The sequence below is a fragment of the Tupaia chinensis genome, unplaced genomic scaffold, assembly GCF_000334495.1.
Source record: "Tupaia chinensis unplaced genomic scaffold, TupChi_1.0 Scaffold000414_1, whole genome shotgun sequence".
In the NCBI taxonomy this organism is placed as follows: domain Eukaryota; kingdom Metazoa; phylum Chordata; class Mammalia; order Scandentia; family Tupaiidae; genus Tupaia; species Tupaia belangeri.
This window is the reverse complement of record NW_006159919.1, coordinates 1,128,856-1,154,496: the sequence shown is the minus strand read 5'-3', so window position 1 is coordinate 1,154,496 and position 25,641 is coordinate 1,128,856. Positions and strand designations below refer to the sequence as shown.

Sequence of the window (25,641 nt, the reverse complement as noted above, 5' to 3'; positions counted from 1 at the left end):
AGTTTTCAGGCCAGACTTGGGACAAGCTTCTTATCTTCATGGCTTCTCTTCCCTTGCCTCTATATACTACCATTGGAAACACATATATCCAGACTTGGTGCTTTTGGAGTTAGGATATCTTTACTCCATCCATATTACTCTGTGCAAAGAAAATTCATTTTGTGTCTTTTCATTTCTGCAAATCTGGGAGAACATAGGAGGGCTAAGTCTTCAAAAGTTTCATGAAAAATGTGTATTATGAAAAGACTATAGATGAATTTCCAATTTTTTTTTGCACCAAAATAAACTCATAATTTAATTCCATTTTCCACAAATATTTTGAAACTCCCTTGTACAGTAACATATGGTCACCTGTAATTTGCATGCCTGAATCAAGGATGAAAAGAGGCAAATTAAAGGTATCTTTCAACCACTGATAAACTTCCAGGGCTCAGCGCACCTGGTCCCTCTTGATATTTTTATCACTGAGGCACTAGCTCTATGAAATCTATTTTGAGTAAGAGGCCACCTACATGTTCAGTAACATCAGCATCTAACTTCCCAGATTTATCAGCAGCAGATGTCTTCTCTGGGCCCCTAGTACAGAACTCATTTTTATTTTATTTTACTTATTTACTTGAGAGTTTTATTTTTCTTGTTATAGGGCATGTGTTCTTGCTAGAGAGAGAGAGACAGAAAGATAGAAAGCAAAGACTCCCCCCAACCACCCTCAGAGGGTAGATGGCCATGCTGCAGTCCCTTCTTCTCCATTATCCTCTCAGGATTCTGGGCATGCATGCACATGTGCCTGGTGTGAGTTTCAAGCCTTTGGGTCTGGGGCTCAGACTGCAGTTCACCATGTGGGAGTCCAGCACCTTAACCATTATGCTACCTTCTGGCTCCCAGAACTCATTTTTAGCACAGTCTAGTCTTTATGTGGCAGGTGGTAACTTTTCAATATTGGATGGATGGCCAGAATAATGGCCATCCTTCAGGTGGCGTCTCCAGGGTAAATGGTTCCATTCTGTTCTACTTGCAATGTTCTCCTACCTTCATCCATGCACTTTTCTCTCAGTGTCTTCTTCAAGGCATTTTCAGCCTTAAGCCTTGTACTTTTTTCAGATTGAAGAGGGCAACTTTGGAGATTGACAGGTGCATAGACTATTTTGCAAAAGAATGCAGTGAGCCATGAAAGGTTGTGAGACACATATTCCACGCCTACTTCAAACAAGCAACTTGGGAAATAGGAAGGAGGTATCCCAAAAGACAGACTTAGTGCATTTTTTACTCCTATTTGTGTTTTACTTTGACTGTCAGCTGACCTTAAAGCAGTCCTTTCCAACCAAGTCAACCTAACTCGTTAGGATAAGATACCTGAGGTCATTAAATCAACTGCTCATCTGTAAAACAGAGATAATGAGGCCTGCCTAATGGGGTTGTGAAAAATAAATACGTAATACCTGACATGTAGTGTCCTGATGAAATGTGGCTTTTAACCACAACTTCAATATTTCTACCAAGAGTATCACCTTTCTTCAGTAATCTTGGGAACCTTGAGCTCATCCTGGTCCTTGGTTGTTCACTCCTTTCCCATATTCAGACACCAAACTGTTTTCTGTTTTCTCTGTACAATGTACATTCCCACTAAGAATACTTGTTTGGTTAAACACTTTTCCTTTTCATGCCTAGACAGTTGTCACAACTAGCAGAACATGTATTCAAGGAGTATTAATTGAGCTCTTAATATGTGCACTGTTTTCTGGCACTGGGGCTAGAGGGGCAAGTAACTCTATGTTTCTGTTCTTATGGTACTTAAGTTCACATGGGTGAAGACAGATAAATGAACGAACAAGAAAAATTTAGCCGGTGCTAAGTGTGATGCAAACACTAAAACACAGTGATGTGCTACTACATGAGGGTCAGAGGGTGATGGGAAGCTACTCCATTCAATAGATGTCCAGAAAGATCTACCTGAAGAGGAGCTACCGGAGCTGAGCTCTGAATGACAAGAAGGAATCCCAGATCTTGGAGCAGAGCATTTCAGGCCCGGGTAGTGAGTGCAGAGCCTTCACCTGAGGAGGGCAGGCCTGTGTGACCACTGAATAAGGGAGAAGGGCCCAGAGACATAGGACAAACTCAAAGAGGAGGGCATGACCACATCCTGTAGGAAAATCAGATTATGGAAAGAACTTTGGATTTTATTAGAGTTGTTTTATAAACCCGTGGAGGTTTCAGACAGGGGATAACATAATGTAATTCACATTTGAAAAGTAGGAAATGGACTTGTGGCTAGTAAGAGTGAAAGCAGGAGGAAATTAAGGCAGGCTAGGGGGAGATCGGTACCAGTGAAGGTGGAGCTAAAAGCAAAACATAGAATACAGTTTTAAGAAGAATCCCATATTTATTTTCCTGAAGTCATTTCCAGACTCTGATTTCCAAAATTTCCACTGCTACCATATTATATTTCCTGCCAAGTCAAATTCCAATAACTTTGGTTTTCCAAGTCCTTTGTGATCCTTTTCTGATCACTGTATCTTTCATTATGATCCTTGCCAAACTCCCACATTATCGACATCAGGTAGTTAATAAGCAGACAAGTAATAACATGCTCTATGCTACTCGGTACAGTTTTTCAGGAAAGTTAGTCTTTTCTTTCAAGATAGAAAATTCCTTTAGAACTGGCACTGTACTGGTGCTTTCTTCCACAGCTTCCATACACTTCGCACTATACACAGCATATGAGTTAAACTTGCTTATTGATGGATTAAAAGCATGTATCACTGGCATTTGTCTCTTCAGAATTTCCCTAGTACGAAGAAGGGTGGTTATCTGCCAATATTCATTGCATCATTGAACCAATATGCAATGCATTAATCATCTCTGAGATAACCAGATGAGGCTTTATTGTAATCTCTTTCTATTTTGCTGAGATAATTTCACTTGCTTTGGAGTTTATGAGGCCATAAGTGGCTCCCATCTGTTGATGAACATATTTCTAAGAGTCATTTAGTCTCAAGTATGGAATACTTGAGGGGAAGTTAAATTGTAACTTTTATATTAAGTGTCATCTTAGTAAGAGAACCCAAATTGGAAGCATGTGTTCAATTTTGGTCTTTCATTTTCAAAGCTTTAGGTCGGGCAAAGAATTAATTGCATTTGTTTACAAAGTAGATTATGCCTAATAAAATCTATTTTGTTTATGGTCACATTTTAGTCAATCTACTGCTTTAGAAAATGAGAGAAATCTGATTGGCTAATCATTCAACATAGTAAATTACATTATTCCACATCCACAGAACATTGGCCTAATTGAATTATCCAGTAATAGTATGATGAAAATATTCCCTTTTAATACATTTTGAGCAAGGCACATACCAGTGATGAAACAGTGAAGAATCTTGTTTATTCCATCCTTGTTTGATGATCAACCACAGAATGTAACATTACACGTCTGTGAATAATTACTTTTTCCACATTAAGGATAATAAAGACGAGGTAGCTTTCACTTAATCCTTACTGGTACTCTGAATTTCCACTATTTCTCTGTATTTCTTTTCTTTGTCAGAAATTTGTTTTCTGATAAGTGTAACTTTACAGAAGAAAGCTTAAGGTCTATTTATATATAACAATGTGGATAACTGTGATCACTTTCTCTCTCTAGAAAAAATAGAAAACTCTTAAGGTTTTTCTTTACTCTCGATTTTTGGATGAGCATCCAGGAGCAATTCCTTCAGCAAAATCAGATATAGATTAAAGCAACAATATCAGGGAAGTCCACTGATAATTATCAATGGAATCTGCTCTGAGAAATCAGGACCATGCACCTAACACTGATCCTAGAGAATTGGCCTGGCAGTAATGACCATGATTTTTCCTTTTTTTGGGAAAGGTTTTTGCTATAGGGTACGTGTGCTCACCAGAAAGACAGCGAGAGACAGAGAGACAGAAAGCAAGAAATCAACCCCCAGGAGGGATGGCCATGCCACAATCCCTTCTCCTCTGTTCTCCTCTCGGGATCTTGGGCACACATGCACACATGCCCGAGTGGGTTTAAGCCACCGGGTCTGGGACTCGAACCACGGTCTACTATGTGGGAGTCCAGCAACATAGCCATTACGTCAACTGCTGGTCCTGACCACGAATTCTTTTTTTTTTTTTTTCTTTTTTTTTGATTTGAGCACCAGAGAGAGAATGGGAAAGCGAGAAAGCAAGCCTCCAGGTCTGGGACTTGAACCATGGTCGGTCATGTGGGAATCCAGCGCCCTTATCCACCACGCCGCCTGCTGGCCCTGTTATTTTTCTTTTTTTTGCTGACCACGATTTCTTAAAATACAACTTTTTTATGTCAACAGGCAATTATTGTACAAAACAATAGCTTTTCAGGTACTTCTTTCATACAATTCCAAAAGATATCAAATTTTCACTTGAGTCTTTATTCAGTTCTTTATCATGAGATGAAAAAATAACATGGATAACATAGTTTAAAGATAAGCAAAAGAAAAATATTGTGTTTTAGAATGCATATTCAATAATGACTAGTTGGCTCTATGGCCCACTCCAACCACAGTTTTAATTCAAGAAGTTAGTGGAAATGCTTTCTGTACAAGGTGTCGTTTGTGTTAGCAGTGACTGAAGGGTCTCTATTTATTGTAATCCTGGCGAGTAGAACTTGACTACTACAAGTTTCTTTCAATGTGTTGAAAGGAATGTCCCAATGATGGTGCTATTTTGCTAATACAATCTGCTAAACTGAAACATTTCAGTTATTCAATTTATCTTTAGGTGCACATGCTTACCAATAGAAGGACAAGAGAAAAACTCAAAAAAGAGAAAAAGAAGAGAAATGAATCAATCATAAAATTATTTGAAGAATACAAAGGGGACTTCAAATGTTTTTGGAAAAATGAAATTGAAGTACGAGTTTATTTTGGTGAAAAAATATTTTGAAATCCGTGAATAATTTTTTCAAAATACACATTTTCCATAAACTTTTTGATTTTATTGGCCTATTGGATGATGGCATCTGAGGTGTCATGATTCATTTGTTTAAGGTGGTAACTATTTTTTTTCATAGATGCTACATTTCAGTAGCTTGTATTTTCTAATATGAGTACATACACAATGTCACCATTATTATGAACAATGTAAGAACTGGTGAGTTTGTAGAGGTAAGATACTTTCTTGGGAAATAAAAAAAGAAAACATTTTATAGTGGGTGAAAATAAAATTTTCTACTTCAATTCTCATTTTACCTCCATGATACTTCTATGTGTGCTTTGCTAAGGAAAACTGCCAGTGGGCAACAGATTATCCCATGGTATACATTTTCCTCCTGTTTTTAATCTCTTTCTAGGTGACAAATGATTTTTTTTTTCTTAGACCAGATTCACTTGATTTTTCACTTAGGTAATTAAAAAAGTAATTTAGTGCTCAACAGGGGCCCCAGAGTAAGTGTACATGTATCTTGATTTTTTTTAATCCCTGGGGAAAAAAAAGAAAAGACAAACTGTATCATTAAAATCTGTATTCCTGAGTCTCATAAGCAACGTCTTCAGTCTTGGTGTCAAAACTGGGGGGCCGATTAGGTGGTTGCAAGTGGACTCACTTAAGCAGCACACTACAGGCTGGTGCTGACACTGTGGGTTGCCCAGTTTGATTCTGCTGCGGCCACCTACCATGTACAGATCTTGGGTAAGCTACTTAACCTCACTCACCTTGAATCCCTTGATTGGTATGTTCCTTCCAGGCTTACTGTTGTGATGTTTAAATAAGATAACTTTATGTAAAATTCATACACACAGAAAGCTCATCAAGCATAATGATAATACCAAACACTATTATCATTAATTTAGCATTGAGCATGGCAGGACCTAGAAAATTATTAAACCTGATTTCAAGTCTGAGTTTCTACCTGTATAAAATGGATATTTAAAAACCTATCCTCATAGGGTTGTTATGACAAATAAATGAGATATGGAGAATTGAATGACTAGCACAATTGTTGGTTGCAATTATTCAGAAATGTACTGAGTGCTTGATAGGCACTCCCTGCATATTTGATTGCTAATAGCTCTTGTAGTGTTTATTCTGACCATTGTTTTTTTCTTGGTTTCACACTTTTAGAACACTCAAGGGCCATCTTCTCATCCTTCCTTTGTCTTGTTTATCTATATGCCTTTTTGCAGTACCATTACACACTATTTTAACTTTCTTGGCTTCTGATTGAAGAGATGACCCTCGGCCTTTTGACACTCACACCTGAGTGTTTTCTAGGTGTGAGGCCATCAGACCTTTAAGAAAGGCCACCTTTTATAAATCCTTCTTTTTAACTACTTTTGTGCCACCACTTTTTGGTCCTAGTAGTTTCACTTTCAAGCATTTGAAAAAGGAGTCAGAAGTTGGATAGTGTTTAAAATAGCAGCTTCTAATTCTAGAAGGAAATCTTAAAAGGGAACTAGAGGAATGCGATCTTTATTAGCTCCATTAGTCCCAAACTTGCAAAGAGAAACTAACTTTAAGTCAAAATTGTCTCCTTGAGTGCATGGCCATTTTGATAAGAATAGTGCAAGGTAATGCAATCCCATTTTAAATTTAGAAGTTCTAAAGTTCAAGTCACACTGAAAAGGCAGTAGTGAATGGCATCGCCATGCTTACATTCAAAAAAACAAACAAACAAAAAACCAAGTACCTCAGTCTTGACTTAAGTAAACTGTTTACCATTCTATAGGCAATATGGAATATGGACTGTGAATGTGATGGCAAAATACAAGTCTGAATTTCCATGCCCTTCAACTGTTTCATTCCCTGATTGTGTGAACATTATTCATAGAAACCATGTACAATCTTGACCTGTCCCTTCTGTTTTTGCTTTACATTCCTTTACGTGGGGTGGGGGTGGGGGGCAACACTTGGTCCCTGCTTTATGACAGGAAAATGACACAATGTCAACCACACAACAGATTTAATCATTTCAGTGCACAAGGAGTAGACTACTCAAAGTTAGGACCTTTCTAGCTACTAGATAACAATTTAGTGAACCAAAGAATTTATTAATTTTTTTTTTAAAGAGATAGTTCATCTTTTTTTAATTATTTAACTTTATTTGTAGTATTTATTTAATTTGAGTTGATAAGGACAGAGTGTGAGACAGAGAGAGAGAGTGAGAAAGAGAGAGACAAAGTGAGAAAGCAAGCCACCATGTCCAGGACTCAAACTACGGTCGGCCATACTGAATCCAGTGCCTTTAACCATTATGTCACCTGCTGCCCCCCACCCCCACCCCCAAAGAATTTACTTTTTACCAGCAATTGTTTGGGTCCTCATGAAGTGCAAGACCTAAAAGTGGAAGTGAAACAAACCCAGTATGATTTCTTTCCTTTAGGATGATACTTCCTAGTTACAAAAATCATATTGGAATCCTGGGGCCTGGCAGTGGAGCAGTGTGCTGGGGGCTGGTCCATATGGGAGGGTTCTAGGGACCTCCCTGAATATGCAGGGTATGTGCACCCATGATCCAAGGTGGCATAAGCTGGAGGTGGATTGGAGTGTGGAGTTCCTGTTAGTGCTACCTGTCTCTGTCTATCATTCATGGAGGAGATGAATAAACCCTGCAAATATTTATATTGGGACATAAATATTCAGAACATAGAGTAGAAAATACAAAGATCAACAGCAAAGGAACAGAAAAAATAAATCTGGAATCTCAGATTATTTTTAGTTAAGTGATAAAAGGATGCTTCATGGAAGAGGCGTATTTGAGTTAGGCCTTATATGAATACATCTCATATATGCAGAAAAGAGGGTTAGTATGTCAGTGGGATAGTTTTATAAAGGACACAATAATTTTACACAAAGGAGTAGAATGATAAATCTAGGAAGGTGGGAGATGTCCTCTCCGAAGGTGTGTGAGATCACAGGACCTTAAACTTAATACTCAATGTCAACCACACAACAGATTTAATCATTTCAGTGCACAAGGAGTAGACTACTCAAAGTTAGGACCTTTCTAGCTACTAGATAACAATTTAGTGAACCAAAGAATTTATTAATTTTTTTTTTAAAGAGATAGTTCATCTTTTTTTAATTATTTAACTTTATTTGTAGTATTTATTTAATTTGAGTTGATAAGGACAGAGTGTGAGACAGAGAGAGAGAGTGAGAAAGAGAGAGACAAAGTGAGAAAGCAAGCCACCATGTCCAGGACTCAAACTACGGTCGGCCATACTGAATCCAGTGCCTTTAACCATTATGTCACCTGCTGCCCCCCACCCCCACCCCCAAAGAATTTACTTTTTACCAGCAATTGTTTGGGTCCTCATGAAGTGCAAGACCTAAAAGTGGAAGTGAAACAAACCCAGTATGATTTCTTTCCTTTAGGATGATACTTCCTAGTTACAAAAATCATATTGGAATCCTGGGGCCTGGCAGTGGAGCAGTGTGCTGGGGGCTGGTCCATATGGGAGGGTTCTAGGGACCTCCCTGAATATGCAGGGTATGTGCACCCATGATCCAAGGTGGCATAAGCTGGAGGTGGATTGGAGTGTGGAGTTCCTGTTAGTGCTACCTGTCTCTGTCTATCATTCATGGAGGAGATGAATAAACCCTGCAAATATTTATATTGGGACATAAATATTCAGAACATAGAGTAGAAAATACAAAGATCAACAGCAAAGGAACAGAAAAAATAAATCTGGAATCTCAGATTATTTTTAGTTAAGTGATAAAAGGATGCTTCATGGAAGAGGCGTATTTGAGTTAGGCCTTATATGAATACATCTCATATATGCAGAAAAGAGGGTTAGTATGTCAGTGGGATAGTTTTATAAAGGACACAATAATTTTACACAAAGGAGTAGAATGATAAATCTAGGAAGGTGGGAGATGTCCTCTCCGAAGGTGTGTGAGATCACAGGACCTTAAACTTAATACTCAAAGGTTAGGGATTTATCTTGTAGATGACAGACCAGTGATTTTTCAAACCTGGTTTTTCATTAGAGTCACATATTGAGTTTTTAAATGGTGATGTCTGATCAGGATCATCACCCACATTTGTGGGGTCTAAGAAAGAGTATGAATGCAGACTTACTTATTATATGCCTAAATATTTCAGTTTTAAAGAAAGCTATACCCAAGGCCTGGTACTTGTTCCCACCCAGGCTCTGCAGTCTATCTCATAAAATGGTTTGGGAGTGGAAGGTTAAAGGAACCCCATTTTCTCTGAAGGCCACGCTGACACTAGACACCTGAGTGGTTGCATGGACCGTCAGAGAGAGGGCAGAGTGGAATCTAGATTCAGACTAGGGCCTCTGAGGCTTGTCTCCACCTGCCCCCATTGAAGATGGAGAATGATTCATTGAAGATATTCAGGTGAATGGGGAGGGCAGGTTTTCCTAATTAATGCCTCGCTTTTCTGATTCCAGATGGCCTGGGGGTTCTAAACTCCAAACAGTGCCTCTAAACAGTGCCTCCCTACCCTCTCCATTAGGAAGAGAGGAGGACAGCAGTACTGTTACCTGGGGAAGGCAGCACGCCTATTCATCATTTCACTTCTTCTTTTCTTTCTTTATGATTGAGAACCCATGTATACTATGAATGAGACAGAAAGAGAGAGAGAGAGAGAGAGAGAGAGAGAGAGAGACAGAAAGAGAGAGAGACAGGGTTTCATCATGCCAGGATCCCCTTTCCCAGCCCTCCAGCTCATTAGAATCTTAGACACACACATGTGCATCTGACATGTTTTCAGGTCAACCCAGATCCCTGAACCTGTGGTCAGTCATGTAGCTCTCAGCGGTGCTGGTCAGTTCTCTATGGACTACATCAGGCTGGGCCCATCCTCTCACTTTTGGAGGTTGTGGAGTAGTTACCTACAATAGAAACTCTCTTTCTCTGGTTTCATGGATCATAGCTCAGTTTCACTGATGGCCCAAATCAACTCCTTTGTTTCTCTCCCACATTTTCTATGTCATCAATTGGTTATTAAACTTGAAAACATGAGGCTGAAAAATGTCTCTGCATTTTGTGTTTGTGATATTTTAGAGCCTTCTAAAATGCACGACCTATGAAAACTGTACTACGTGAACCCAAGTCTAGAACAACAGATCCAGAATTTCTTGGGGTTGAGGCTGAATTTAGGATCTTGGGATCTGCATTAACAAACTCTAGGAGTGATTATAATGCACAGGCAGGGTTAATCACCTGCTAAAAACGGGGAGGGTTTTTCTATTTGTTTTTTTGTTTTTTAGGAAAGGATAATTGTCAGATGACTGGAATTTTTGAAAATACTGGGGAAGAAGAGAAGAAGATAAAAGATGTGGTGGGTCTGATTGCTTGAGAAAACGCCAGTACATATTTGTGCATGTCCAAAATCCCAAAAGGAGAAGGAATTACAGTGTGACTATTTCCTATGGGGGGGTGCTCTCTTTCAGAAAGCACATATTTTCTCTGGTAAAATCAATAAATAAAAAAAAGTGGGACTAGCAATTAGCATAAAGGCCATGTCGCTGGACTCCCATGTAGTCGACCATGGTTTGAGTCCCAGACTCAGTGGCTTAAACACACGCCATGTGTGTGTGCATGTGTGCCCAAGATCCTGAGAGGAGAAAGGAGAAGGGATTGTGGCATGCCCATCCCCCTGGGGAGTGATTTCTTACTTTCTGTCCCTGTCTTCCTGGTGAGCGCACTGCCCTATAGCAAAAACCTCTTTAAAAAAAAAAAAAAGAAAAGGAGGAATACATAGGGAGGGCAGCCATGTGAAGACAGAAGCAGATTGGAGTGACACAACTTTAAACTAAGAAATGCCAAGGATTTCTGACAACCCTTGGGATCTCGGAAGAGGCAAGGAAGGCTCCTCCCCTACAGGTCTCAGAGGGAGCCTGGCCTCACTAACACCTGGATTTTAGACGTCTTGCCCCAGCACTGGAGACAGCATAGTTCTGTTGACGCTCTCCAGTCTGTGCTGCCTCATTATGCTATCCCTAGGAAACCAATACAAAGCTGCAATGGCAGACTGAGATGTTGGCTCTACGAACTGGGTAATTGGCGAAAGCCAACCTTCCTCATAGCCAGCCTTCAGCTGTGAGTGCTTGCCATAATATAAACGTCCTTTCCACAAGAAGTGGAGCCCATATTCAGTGTTCCTGTTTGTCACCAAGTGGCACGAACACAAGGTATTAATTCACCATGGGTCTCAGCCATCTCCTGTACAAAAAGGCATCAGCAGACGGTATTGATTTACTACAGGTTTCAGTGGTCTACTATATAGTAAGGCAGTTTCCAAAAGTTAAATTAAAAGTGTTTTTCATTCCATTTTCTCATTCTTAAGCTGACCATATTTTAATTTGGTTTCGAAAGTATTTTTTGGTAGTATTTTGAGGTATTATCTTTAATCTACCATAGTAAAAATTATTCAGAAAACCGATAGGAGATTTCATCTCTACAAGTAACATTTTTCTGATAGGAAATTATTGCAGCATGGGAATGCCAAAGAGACAGCTGAAAAAAATGGGTCATGCATTCATCCATTTTGGGACATAAGCTGCCAAGCAGTTCACTGCTCATTTTTGTCCTCTTCTCGGAAACAAGCTGCGTTAACAAGTTACTTTTAAAAAGCACACTAATTTCCCCAGTGAATTACACAGGAAAGAATCCAGAGTTCCCTCCAGAGGACTCAAATAGCTGTTTGTTCTCAAAGCTCAGGTGTGGTAAAATAGCTGTGGGCTAAAAATGCACGCTGGATATCGGCCAGCAGGCAAGAGCTTCACTTTAACTCCAGCCCTGATTTCTCATGTTGGTGCACAACGCATAGCCTGTCTAATGGGGAAAAAAAAGGACTCGATTTTCAATTTCAATTTAATTACACAATCTATAGTGCCTACTGGGAAGAATTTAGGGGCAAGATGAATGCTCAATGGTATTCCATTTACATTCTTTCCTGATAAAGAACATGGTATTGATTATCCACAGTGAGTTTTCAAAACTGTTTTTCAAGAACCATATTCTTTTGGTGGCAGGGTGCTTTGGAAAAGGGGATGACTTCATTTCTTGACTCTTTGCTGGAATTGAGATAAATTAGAGGTGGAGGGTGCCTCTTTGAATTGTACGGCATTGTTTTCCTGAGAGTTGGGAGCACTTCCTTGTTTGGGAAAAGAATAAATGAAAATTCCACTGTAGGATTAGAAATATAAGCTGATCGACAATGACTGGACAATGTAACTATCTTTTTTAAGAAAAACTGTGTAATGAAAATATTAAGACTCTTCCTTCTGTTAAAGGCCAAAGAATTTCACTCTCTTACAGGATTAAAAACCATTATAATTTTAACTGGCATCATATCAATGTTTAAAATTATGAGTAAATATTTGTTATCTTATTTTGGTGCCTACATATTCTATCTGGTGTTTTATAAAAAGGCTTGAATGCCTATTCATAGTTGAAAATACAATGACAAACTAAGCTGAAGGGCAAATAAACTGAAATGCCCAACTTGCTATTACACAATAACAGCATTTCCAAGGATTAAGACAACTGCTACTGCAAGTCAACATTAACAATTATATTCAAAAGCAAAGTGACATCTGATAAGTATTAAATTTTGCCTGCTTAATTTTCAGTACAGTATATTAGCCAAATGAGTTAACTATGTTTATAGCTTGATAAATTATAGGGCATCTGGCACAGATTAGGTAAAGCTAGAACTTCATTTGTTTTGACTGATAATGGGACTTGAATTGAAATTTATTTTGGTGTGCATGTAGAAGACTTGAAAAATTTACCTCTGATTGCAATAAATGTAGATTTACCACTCTTCTCTTTGGCAAGGGTGAGGTATAATTTATGCCAGAAGAGCATAAAAAAAAGGCATGAGGATTTGTATCTGTGAGTGAAATCTGAGCATATTTTGCCCCAGGTCAACGTACATATTCTCTGAGTCTAGTGAACAAGCAACATTCAGAGAAACTGTAGCTAATGGAGAGTAGGTGTGTTAGGACATGATGTGTTTTTGGTTGAGGTCTCCTTTGGTTGATATGTGTGACTACATGTCTCAAGCCCCTTAAATAGTTACACAGAAGGATGCCATTTACCTAAAAATACAAAAATTAGATCAATTAAAAAAACTGGATAAGAAAATAGCTAAACAGGGGCTAGACGAAGACATAGAAATAAAATGTTTCACTCTACAGGATTGACCCACAGGGGTGGGTTCTAGGTTCATGTCTGGAAACCTCCCTGGACATGCCAGGCACCTTTGTGCCCATGACCTGGGGCTGGTTGAAGCTGGTGGTTGGTTATGGAAGCAAGCCCTGTTGGAGGGCTGTCTTTCTCTTTCTCTTTGTCTCTCTCTCTGTCTCACTCAGTCGTGGAAGAAAATAAATAACTTTGAAAAGCAGTAAAGTGGTCAGGAAGACATTGGCTAATTGTGAACAGACATGAGAAGCCAGAATGGAACGTCAACTTGTGGCACATTTGTATTGCTAAGGGTTCAGATCTTGGCTGCTTAGGAGAGGGATTTTCAGCTGAGTGAATAAAAACTTTGGAAAATCACAGATGAGAGTTGCCTTAGTTAAGGCAAAAGCAGTCAAAAGTATCCATTTGCTGCCTTGATAATATCAGTGCAGGGATCGTGGTATGGTTGGAGGGATGCTTATGAGTTAGAACTAGCAGAGTCTAACTTGTCTACTACTTTGCATTTCCAGGTGGGATGGTGTAGAGGGAGAGAATGAGGTTGGAAGGAGACCAAGAAAGTGCATGATTATCTACCTATGACCAATTTACCTGTTCTCATATTTGACCAGTATTGCCCTCTTTTTTTTTTTTAACATTTACAAATGCTTATCTATTCTCATTTAAAACAAAATTATAGTTTATGAGAAGCATGGAAATACCTGGTAGGTGATATGTTCCTGGATTTTTTCAGTAGTCACTAAAAGAGAAAACAAAAAGAAATTTTGCATTAAAGCTTGGAAATGAATAAAATGCAGTACTCATTCTTTCTGTTCCCAGTCAAAACTTCTATAGCAGTAATGGACTCTCTAAGTGAGGATTTGTCTCTCAATATGGACATTAACAACCACTCCAACACCTGGGAAAAAAAGAATTCAAAATCTACATTGCACTAGGCAAAGATAAGAGACAAGGAGTGGAAATCCAGTCAAGGAGATATCAACAGAATACTAAGCTTGGTAGAAAATCATGGGGAGATAAAAGGACCGTATTACATTCGAACAGCCAGTCAAAGGTTTCCAAACAACAACAACAATCTATTGAAGAATAATATTAATACTGAGCGCATGGAATCTGAGGAACTAGACAAGGAGACTTGAGGTGGCAGATGGCACAGGGCTACTTTAAAAACTTTTCTTTTACCTGTGAAGTGGTAAAGACATTATACTTTGTTGATACGATACTGCTAGAAAATTGAAGTACAAACCAACAGTTCTATAAATGATATCTTGGTCACAATGGAAATGTATGAAAGGCAGCAGAGGGACAGACAGAATGAGGATCCTAAAATAATAAACGGCAGTCATCTTGAAAGCTGCCTGAGGGTGATCCATGTCATATATATATATATCTTAAACATAAGGAAATACAATCTTAATAAGAAAGAACCAACAAACCACCAGAAAAGAAAATTTTTTGGAAACCACAGGTATGTGTTTATGAATACCTCAGTACATCATATATACTTTATTAAATGTGTCGTATTTTATTTTATTTTATTTTATTTTTTGCAGCTGTTTTTGCCTTAGGGAATGTGTACTCGCCAGAGAGAGAGAGAAAGACAGAGACAGTAAGAGAGAAAGTGAGAAATCACCCCCCAGGAGGGATGACCATGCCACAATCCCTCTCCTCCATTCTCTTCCCAGGATCTTGGGCACAACTGCACATATACCCAGCATGAATTTCAAGCCACCGAGTCTGTGACTTGAACTGTGGTCGTCCACACGGGAGTCCAGCAGCTGCTATGCCATCTGTTCGTTTCATTAAAAGTGTTTTGTTTGTTTGTTTGTTTTATTGCTATAAGGCATGTATGCTCACTGCAGAGATAGAGAGATAGAGACAGAGAACAAAAAATCCGCCCCCTCCCCCGCCCCAGGGGATGGCCATACCATAATCTTTTCTCCTCCATTCTCCTTTTGGGATTTTTTAACATGCATGCACACTAACCCAGTGTGTTTTAAGTCACCAGGTTTAGGATTCAAACTGTGGTCGACTACATGGGAATCCAATGATATAACCATTACGCCATCTGCTGGTCCCAAATATATTGTATTTTTTAAAAAACAAACTTTCATTGAGATGATTGTAGAATTAAATGCAGTTGGAAGATATACAAAAAGCTGGCCAGCAGTGGCTGTAGAGTGGTGATACAACACTTCATGAAGGTCATAAGTTCATGTCCCAGGGTCTCCTTTTGCATGCTGAGTGTATGTGCATGCTCATAATCCAGGCTGGCTGAGACCAGGGCTGGACTGTGAGTGAGGACCCTGTTAAGGGTGCTTCTCTTTCTCTCTCCCCCTGCCCTCTCTGTTTCTCACTCTCATGGAAAAAAAAATAAATAAACTTTATATTAAAAAAAAAAAGAAATAATACAGACTCCCCATGTCCTTTACTGAGTTTTCTCCAATGGTAACTTTTAGAAAAACCATAGTACAATATTACAACCAGGATGTTGATATCAACACAGTCAGGGTGAAGAGTATTTTCATTACGGTGAGGAGTCTTACCATTGTCCTTTAATAGCTACATCACTTCTCTCATGCCTCCAGCCCCTTCTTGACCCTTGCAAGCACTAATTTGTTCCCTGTTTCTGTCACTTTGTCATTTCAAGAATGTTATGTAAATAGAATCATCCAGTATTTAACCTTTAGGGATTGATATTTTTCACTCAGCATAATTCTCTGGAGCTTCATCCAGATTACCGTGTGCATCAACAGCTGACTCCTTTTTATTGTGTTCATGGACTGAAGGTACCAGTTTGTTTAGCATTAAAGGCTATCTGGGTTTTGGCTATTATGAATAAAAGTGCTATAAGTATACCGATTTTTAAAAATATAACATTGTTTTCATTTCTGTGGAATAAAATACCCAGCCGTGCAATCACTAAGTTGTATGGTAGTGGCATGTTTAGTTACTTAAGAAATCGCCATAATGTTCAAACATGATATACTAAATAAGTGAAACTTAGTAGTCAATTCATCAACCAATAGAAGTATACTAAGTATTCAGTACCAGGTAGGTACCATATGAGACACAGCAGAACTATAAGGAACATAGAAAATGAATGGTAGTATTGAGAGGCTATCCGATCATAATGACATCAGGAAATGTCAGGAGCTGATCTTGGAGCTTCTAGACAACCAATTTTTCTGTTTGGAAAGAAATTGTTCAATCAGGTACTCTTGATACATTTAATGTTTAGATTTCTTCTGTCAGATTATATGTTGAATATTTAAAGAAGAAGCTACATGGATTGCGGGAAAAGATTCACCTTTCGAATTAGATCACCAGGATTTCGATTTTGGCTTCCTAAAAAAGTGACAGTTGAACTGAAATCTTAAAGACGATAAAGAATTTAACTTCACCAAGAAGAGGAAGAACATTCAGGCAGAATGAAGTATGTGCAAAGGCTATGTGGTGGGAGGGAGTATGGCAGGTCCCCATGCCAAAAGGGGGCCCACAGGGCTGGAGTGGAGAAGGGTGGTGAGGTGCAGTGGGAGGGGAGGCCGGACAGCAGGCAGGGAACATACAGCAAGTCAGCCCGATAGACCACTTTTAGGAGTTCTATGATCATCTCATCGTTAAGAGCAATTGATGACAAATTAGCCATTAAGGGGATTTAGGTTAGGGTATAAATAGGGATATTAGAATAGCATACACGGGTTTGCATTTTTTTTTTTTTTTTGGTTAGGTTTTTGCCAGGTGCTTGCATTCATGGAGAGACATAGAGACAAACAGAGACAGAGAGAGGAAAGTGAAAAATCACCCTCCAAGGGAGATGGTCACACTTCAGTCCCTTCTCTTCCAGTCTCCTCTAGGGAATTCAGGTATGCACACATACACACCCAGCATGATTTTCAAGCTGTTGGGTCCAAGACTTGAACCATGGTCAGCCATGTGGGAATCTAGCACCTTAACCACCACACCATCTGCTGGCCCCCAAGTTTTCATATTTAAAAGACTACCCAACTCTGGTTGATAACTAGAGAATAGATTCAATATGTGGCAGAGATGAGTGCAGCACTACAAAATCTCACTTTTGTTTCCTTAGAGACCAAGGGAAAAGAGGAAAAATTCAAGTAAAAATAAGAGCCAAAACAAGTAATCATACCCTTATAAGATAGCAGCCCATTAAACTGGAAAATGGACCAGTTGGTATCCTTGTATCTAATTACAGCTCTGCCAATGATCAGATACTTGATTTGGGACCAGTTACTTAGTGCTCTGGCTTGTTTGCCCATCTATATCAAAGAATTAATAACATCCACTCTTCCCAAGTTTGTGAGGATTGAAATGAAATGAATGTGAAATTTTCAGGCAAGAGATGAGAGAGGGATATTCCAAGTCTGAGGAAGTCAAGAATAGGGTGTGTTTAGGTAGATTGTGAGAAATTCTGAGTGGCTTATATGGTACAAACATATACTACAGCTGGTGGAGATTACAGGATGTGAGGAGAGGGAAAGAATGCAACCTTGGGAAGTTATTGACTTATGTGAGGTTGGGAGCTTTGCAGGTTGTGGGAGGAGTGACAGCCTTTTAGAAGGGCATTATGCAACCAAACGTGTTCTTAGAAAGATGAGTTAAATGGTGGTGTGGACAATAGGTTGAAGGGTTAGGGGATATGGGTATTCAGGCAGGAGTGATGAGGACATCAGCCCAGCCAGTGAGAGCAGGAGCAGGGGACATTTTTAAGGGTGGTTCTAGAGACTGATTTGATCTGGAAAGTACAGGAGCAGGGAGCAAGGATGACACTCGGATTTTTAACTAGGGGAACTTGTAGAGAAAGACACTTTTAATATACAATGGGAGAAAGAACTGAATTTAAGGAGAAGTTATTAGGTGAGGCTTGCGTCCATAATTAAAACAAAGATCTCTATAGCTTATGAAAGCTGACATGGCAACTACAGTAGATAAAATAATAGCCCTCAAAATGTTCACATTCTAACCACTGGAACTTATGAATATGGCACCTTACACAGCAAAGGGATTTTGAAGATGTGATAAAGTTAGGAATCTGAAGATGGGTAATTATCTTGGATTATCTGGATGTGTCCAATGTCATCACAAGGGCCCTCATAATAGAGGGGCAGGAGAGTCAAAGAGAGGGAGGGTGCTGTGACAATGAAAGCAGAGGTCAGAGTGATGCAGTTTCTGGAGGGACCCATAAGCCAAAGACTGTGGGCAACCTCTAGAACCTGGAAAAGGGAAGGACATGGATCTCCCCTAGGGCTTCTAGAAAGAACACTGCCTTGCTGATACCTTGATTATAGTCTAGCGAGACACATCTAAACTTCTGACCTCCAGAACTGTCCAATTAACAAATCTTATTGTTTTAAGTCACCAAGTTTGTGGTAATTTGATATGGCAGCAATAAGAAACTAATTTGGACAGGTTCTCATGCTCTGCTTTGGCTGTTTAGCTCGAGGGGTACAGAGAGAAGCACATTGCTACTGAATAACTTCTGTAGCAGGCCCTGGGAGAAGCATTTCACATTCATTCTATTCTTAGGACAACCCTGTGAAATAGATTTTTTTACTTAAAATTAAAAAAAAATATTGGTAGCCAGGGCTCAAACAATTTAAAACACTTGGACATATTACATGGTTCACCAGTAAAAGGATACCTGGCCTCTGAGGAACAATGTTGGTGCTTAACAGCAAGAGCTGATTTTCAGGATAAAACCAGTCTTGTGTATTTCATAGGAGAGTCTTATTCCTCCAAATTTTCATTAGATGAGGACTAGAAAGGAGCAAAAATAAAAACACTTGAAAAGTGTTCTGAGTGGTAAGTCGAGTGGAACATAGAAATAGCTACCCTAGAATCCTTACATTTTAAATCTTATTCTATCTTCAAAAAGTGAAGCAAAATAAGCCACAGAGGGAGGCTGTGGCATTGTCTCATTTTAGGATGAAGGTAATGTTGAGACACTCTTGTCCATCCATGAGCTTAGAAATAGAAGTTATAGCAACAGTTGTAACCCACCTGCACCAACATTTAATGGGACCTATTTCCTTACTATTTATAATTCTAGAAACATGACCGCACATCTCCAAATTCTGCAATGAGACTCATACACTTTCCATTGTACGTAGTTTGATTAATCACCTCAAACTGACTAAAATCCCAGAAGTTCTTTTACTGCCTAAACAGTTTAGAACAGTAGTTCCAAACCTCTTTCAGGTAACAGATCCCTTTGAGAATCTAAGAGCAGCTATGGATCTGCTCCTCAGAAAAATGCCAACACACAGCCAAATAGGAAAATGGCAAGAGGCTAAGAGGCCTTCAGAGACCATGCAGAAAGCGATAAGAATTTGCAGTTTAAAGTCTATTTTTAATAGTAGGCCCTACCATGGAGAATAGTTTCTCAGATTCCAGCTCCTTTGGATATCTTTCCAGTTCCTCAAAACTACAGACTCATTAGTTGTCAAGCTGTTTGTTCTAATTTGACAATTTGACAAATGAGTCCAACCTCTCACAATATAGTGTATTCACTCTAAAAATGGGTAATATCTTCCCTATGTCAGATAACTGCTCAATGTTGGGTATGCAAAGATAAATATAGCAGGACACCCACCCACAGGAAGTTCAGGGTCAAGTGGGAGAGAGCAATAGGTAGAGATAAATTGCAACACCTCCTGAGAAGTACTTCAGTTGAGTTATGGATGACATAGTGGGGGCACACAGAAGAATAGTCAATAGATTTCTAGGAGGTCTGCTGCCATTAGCCACCCAGGTGGCAGAACAACCAAGGACTGTAATTTCAATTTATTTACTTTAGCCTTTTTACTTAACAGAGATTAAGAATCTCTTCTAGTTTTGACATGTTGGAGCAAAAATTTAGAAACACAATGAATACAAGAACTTAATGGTAAATTTAGAGACAGGTCCTGTCCTTGGGGATGTGGGAGTCAGAAAAGAACTTGCATTAGATTGTCAAATGAAAATGACTACTTTGACTAGGAGAGAGTGTTTTTCAAGGAAAATAGCATTGCCCAGGTAGGTTTGGGTGACCTCAAAACAAGTCAGTTACTTTATATTAGAAATAGTAGATAATAGGGACCAGTAGTTAGCGTAATGGCTATGTCGCTGGAATCCCATGTAGTTGACCAAGTTTGAGTCTCGGACCCGGTGGCTTAAACTTAAGCCGGGCGTGTGTGCGTGCGTGCCCAAGATCCCGAGAGGAGTACAGAGGAAAAGGGATTGCTGCGTGGTCATCCCCCCTGGGGGTGATTTCTCACTGTCTCTCTGTCTCTCTCTGTCTGGCGAGCGCACGTGCCCTATAGCAAAAAACCTCTCCAAAAAAAAAAAAAAAGAAGAAGAAATAGTAGACAATGTGAGGGCAAGAATAGTTTCTTCAGCAGAGGCAGGATATGACGGCAGAATAGACTGGTGAATAAATTGCACAGAACAGGGACAGAAACTGAAGACTAAGGAGAGTGGTGAATAAGCCACGTGATGGGCTAGGAAAATAGGAATGGTAAGGAAGATAAAAAGGAACAACAAAGAAAACATGTTGAAGAAATGTTTCAAAGTTTAAAACTATCTTTTAGAACTTGGTAACAAATGGATATAGGGAAGAAAGATCAGGAGGAGTCATATCAGTCTTTATTTACTTACTTTTAAAGTATTATTTCAGGTAGCATCATATATGTTTAACTTAGCTCTGGGAGCTCAACTTTGAATAACAAGACAGTCGCTCTGAAACAACTTGCTTCGCTGCTCCCCAAGAGCTTATTGGATCTGTTCTTTCTCTTCCCTCAACTTTGTCTACTTCTGTGCTATAACCTCCATTAGCATGATCCTTTTGCAGGTATGAGCAAACTACTTTGAATGCGCCTCCTATGAGGTATTGAGATGGGACAAGGAAAAGGTAGTGAGATTATGAATCTATTCTTCTTTCTTTGGGTACAAATATGCCTGTTATTTATCCACAAATGTAGAGTAATTTGATAACCTGTAACTGTGGAATTCGGAAGTATCATATCTACCCTCCTCATGATTAAAATATATTCTTAAGAATGAATGCAAATTTGTTAATTCAGTGAGCTGGGCCTGTGTTTACCTTGAAAAGGAGTGCAGAGCGGCAGTCATTACTAATGAAAATGTACGAGGACCAGGAAATAGCTCAAGGGGGCCTGACAGTGTGGAGGAGGAAGAGCCGGAGAAGTCCAAGGGCAGTGGACAGTGTCTCAGTGTCTTCAGAAAATATCTGCAATCAATACGGTCTGTCCTTAGCCACTACCTTGAAAAACTGATCAATGCATCCCTCCCCTTTCTCCCTCCTGCCCAAGACCTCCTGGATTACAACTAGCCTTCTGGGGCCTCCCTGCTGCTTCTTTGGTTCTCTCTAAACTCCTTACTACATCTTCTGCTCCTTGGGCCACCTGCTCCTTGTCTGCTTCTCTAGCCTCACTTTGCGGTCTGTTCCTTCTCCTTTTCTACCCTTGAACCACTTTGTTCTTACTCATTTCTGGTCTTTTTTGGCCTCTGGCCCTTTGCATAAGTTGTATCTCACAACATTGTGGGCTGGCTTTTTCACATTTTTAGATCTCATTTTAATAATGTAAGCTCCCTAAAGTCAGAGACAATGCTCATTTTGTTTATGGTTGTATCCCCAGAACTCAGCCTGGAGCAGAAACACCCTTGGCATTTAATGTCTATTTGTGGAATCACTGACAGCACTTTCAGCCTTGGAGTAGCCTCCGGCATGATGAAGACAGGGACTCCTGGTCCTGGCTTCCTCATAAAAGTAAAACGTCATGGGTTAAAATTCATTAGATGGATCACATTAGGGCCTAAAGTTGACTGCTGATGAATTCTGGGCATTAGCATCTACTTTGTTTTATGATAGCAACACTTTCTGTAGCAATTCTAATAAATTTTCTAATAATTTAAAATATCCTAACAACAGGGATTATCTTAAAGGACCTTTTTTTGTCCTTTGTTATATGAACACATAAGGAACTCATAGAAAAATAGAATTAAATTACCAGTTTATCCTGGTGCAAAACATTTTTGAAATTCATGCAGTTTTTATAATACCATGCATTTTCCATAATTTTTTTTACATATCTATATCTATATCTATCTATCTATCTATCTATATATATATATATATATATTTTGGAGAGGTGTTTGCTATAGGGCGCGTGCACTCACTAGACAGACAGAGAGAGACATAGAGACAGAAAGCGAGAAATAACCCCCCAGGGGGGATGGCCACGCCGCAATTCCTTCTCCGCCATTCTCCTCTCTGGATCTTGGGCATGCACACACACGCGCCTGGCGTGAGTTTTAAGCCACCGAGTCTGGGACACGAACCACAGTCGACTACATGGGAGTCCAGTGACATAACCATTATGCTAACTGCTGGTCCCTCCATCATTTTTTAAAAAAGATTCATTGTATATCAGTTAAGGCATCATAGTTCTGTAGAAGGAGCATCATTAGTGTTCTAAATTATAGAAATTGAATCGAAAGACTGAGAGTGAATTCTAAATAACTCAGACCGTGCTTTGCACTGTTTCTGAAGATGAAAAATATTACATTTGTCCTTTGGTTGAGTTTATACAAATTTTCACCAATTCATCCAGTAATGTACTATTTACTAAAGTAAGTCAATATATGAATAGCTACTGTGAATATATAGGCTCCTTTTTAATTGCATGTATATGCATATAACTAAGAAGCCTTGGCTGGTTGTAGGCTGGGTATGTGCTCAACTGGAGAGCCCAAGCAATGAATGAGAACCCAAGACCCAATCTGGGTTATGTCTGGGGATGACAACGCAGGCTGAATACAAGTTTCCCTGGTACAGGCCAGTGTAGGTCCAGCATCGATGGCACCTGTTCAAATAAGGAAGAGGCAGGTGATGGCTGGTGATACAAGAGGCAAGGAACATACCCATACTGTGGGGGTTGTTGGGTAGCAGGCAATATACAACTCAGGCAACAAAATGAAGCTTGGTTGCTGGAGAGTGTAGGGTAAGGCAAGGGCTGATTCAGAATGTAGCAGAGCAGTCTGTCAGTGACTGAGGTCAGGCAGTCAGTTGAGGATTAAGGAGACTTGGGAGCCTGAACATTCCAAGTTTGAGTTATAGTTATTTAAATGTAACAAAAATGACCTCTTTGTTGAACTATTAACATGCTAATAAACATAAATAATCACATTACTGTTCTGTGGCTTTAGTGGTGATGATTGCTGCTAACGATAATGGTTTTCTCTGACTGAGGGATGGTTTCAGCTGGTGGAGATGTAAACGTTCTCCAGCCCATGAAAGAGAAAAGGAGGGAATCCCACGTAAGAAAAACCCAAGTCATTCTCAAATTTATTCAAGTCATATTTCAAAAAGCGGAATAAAATTTAGGAGGATACGTTTTAACTGTATAAGCCTTTGCTAATAAAAGATGAAGGAGTATGTGGTTTAGCATCTTTTAATTATTTTTTCCTAGCATCTTGCATATATGATGTTTGAAATCTCTGGTTGGATCAACATTATTTTGCTCAGAGGTTTGTGGACTTTGCATACTGATTCTTTCCTGTTTCCAAGTACATTTGCTTTTAGGCTATTTTTATTCACTTTAAAGGAATTTTAATAACTTTCTGTTGACAGCATGGACAGCTGGTCTTGAGAATTAAAGAAAATTCACTTGCTGACTGAGGAAGGAAGTGACATCAATGAGCTTCTAAAGTCAGCCCAGAGGGGGAAATTGGCTTGTGAGAGAGTAGCCTTTCATTGCACTGTATTTATCGAGCGATGCCTTGAGATGCAAATTGCTGTATCAATCAAACCTATGGTGCCTACCTCCAACCAGCCCAGTGCAAACCAAAGGAACAATGCCCTGAAATACTGAGAAGGAAAAGGATGAGGGTTCAGAAACCCAGGGGCTAAGTGAATTACAGGAGCTCGGGATCCTCTCTCGCTAACTTGATGCTTCGTTCTCTGTCAAGCCTCAGTTTCTTTGTCTAGAAAATGAGTTTGATGTAAACTGTTGGCTGAAGTCAGTCTGTTTCTGTGACAGATGGCCAAGAAGACTGTGCACTCATTTATATAGTGTACATATTATCTCACTACTTTTCTCCCAAAGAGAGCTATCAAATGCGTTTTTAGCTCTTGCTAGAGCTCCCTCCAAATAGGGATTTTTAGGTGTCATCTATAGCTACTTTCTTGAGCCCTTTATATTTAAAAACTCTATATGCATTGTTTATTAGCTCTACTGCAGAAAAAGCCAGGCACCAAGTCTGGACTTGGAATAATGACAACAGTAACAGCAATTACCATCATTATAATAATATCTTAATTCTCTCCACCACCAGAGAATTTCCTTCTGGAGCCACAGCTATTCATCTTTTCAAAGATAACTGTGGTGCAAGTAGATTGTGTGTGTATGACTGAGTTGTGTCATGTAAGCATACAGGTATGTGTACACACACCCACATCTGTGCAAAAGGGAGGCAGAAAATTACCTAAGTACTTTTAAAAAATTTTTTGGCAGATGGGGCATGCACTCACCAGAGACAGACAAAAAGCAAGAGAGAAATGAGAAAGCACCCTGCATGGGGACTGGTCATACTGCAATCTCTTTTTGTTTCTCCCTCCTGTTGGGATTGTGGGCACATACACACATGAGCCTAATGTGTTTTTCAAGCTGCTGGGTCCAGGACTTGGACCACACAGTGAGCCATATGGAATTCAGATACCTTAACTACCACACCATGGACTGATACCCTAAGTACATTTTATGATTATGAGGTAAAAATTAAATTACTGATTATTTGTTATAGAGCTTTGTTCCAAAAACTATGAGAAGCTACAGTGATGAGTCAGTAAGAGTCAAATATTTAGAGTTAGAGGTGATAATCTAGAATCAAAAGAATTAATTCAGTCCAGGAGATAGATGCATTAATATTACTTCTTTTCCTTGTCTATAAACATATTTGGGACACTTAGTTAAATTTTCAAACTTAGACCAGCAGGTGGCTTCATGGTTAAGGGAGCTGGACTCCCACATAGTTGACTGTGGTTTGAGTCCTGAAGCTGTCAGCTTGTTTTCTCACTTTCCTTCTCTCTCTCTCACTCTGTCCCTCTCTGGTCAGATTAAAATAAATAAAGAAAGTTAAATAAAAGAATTCCAAAACAATAAAAATTTTAAAAATTAAAAAAATTCAAACTTAGATGAGCATAAGTATGTAACTTGAGCCAATGAAAAAATATGAACTAAGAATGGTATAGATGAACGCTCACAGTCATAGTCTTCAGGCCAAAGACTTTTCAGATTGATCTCAAACCCAGAAATGTTTTAACTCTAGCAAAGTGTGTTTATTTGATCTTACAACTAAATTTTCATATCTGTTCTGGACAGGTAATGTTAGGTGTCCTGGAGGTTTAGAAGTTAGCAGGTTTTTTTTTTTTTTTTTTTTTTTTTTTTTTTGGGGGGCTTTTTA

General features: G+C 39.2%; 1 protein-coding gene across 1 annotated transcript in view; it reads right to left on the bottom strand.

The window, feature by feature from the left end:
* Positions 1-25,641, bottom strand: part of LOC102489524 (carbohydrate sulfotransferase 9) — a 328,145-nt gene that overhangs the window by 20,256 nt on the left and 282,248 nt on the right. The window contains exon 4 of the mRNA XM_027774202.1: positions 13,860-13,897. Coding sequence (XP_027630003.1) covers positions 13,860-13,897 — 38 coding nt within the window. The remainder of the gene's footprint in view (positions 1-13,859; positions 13,898-25,641) is intronic.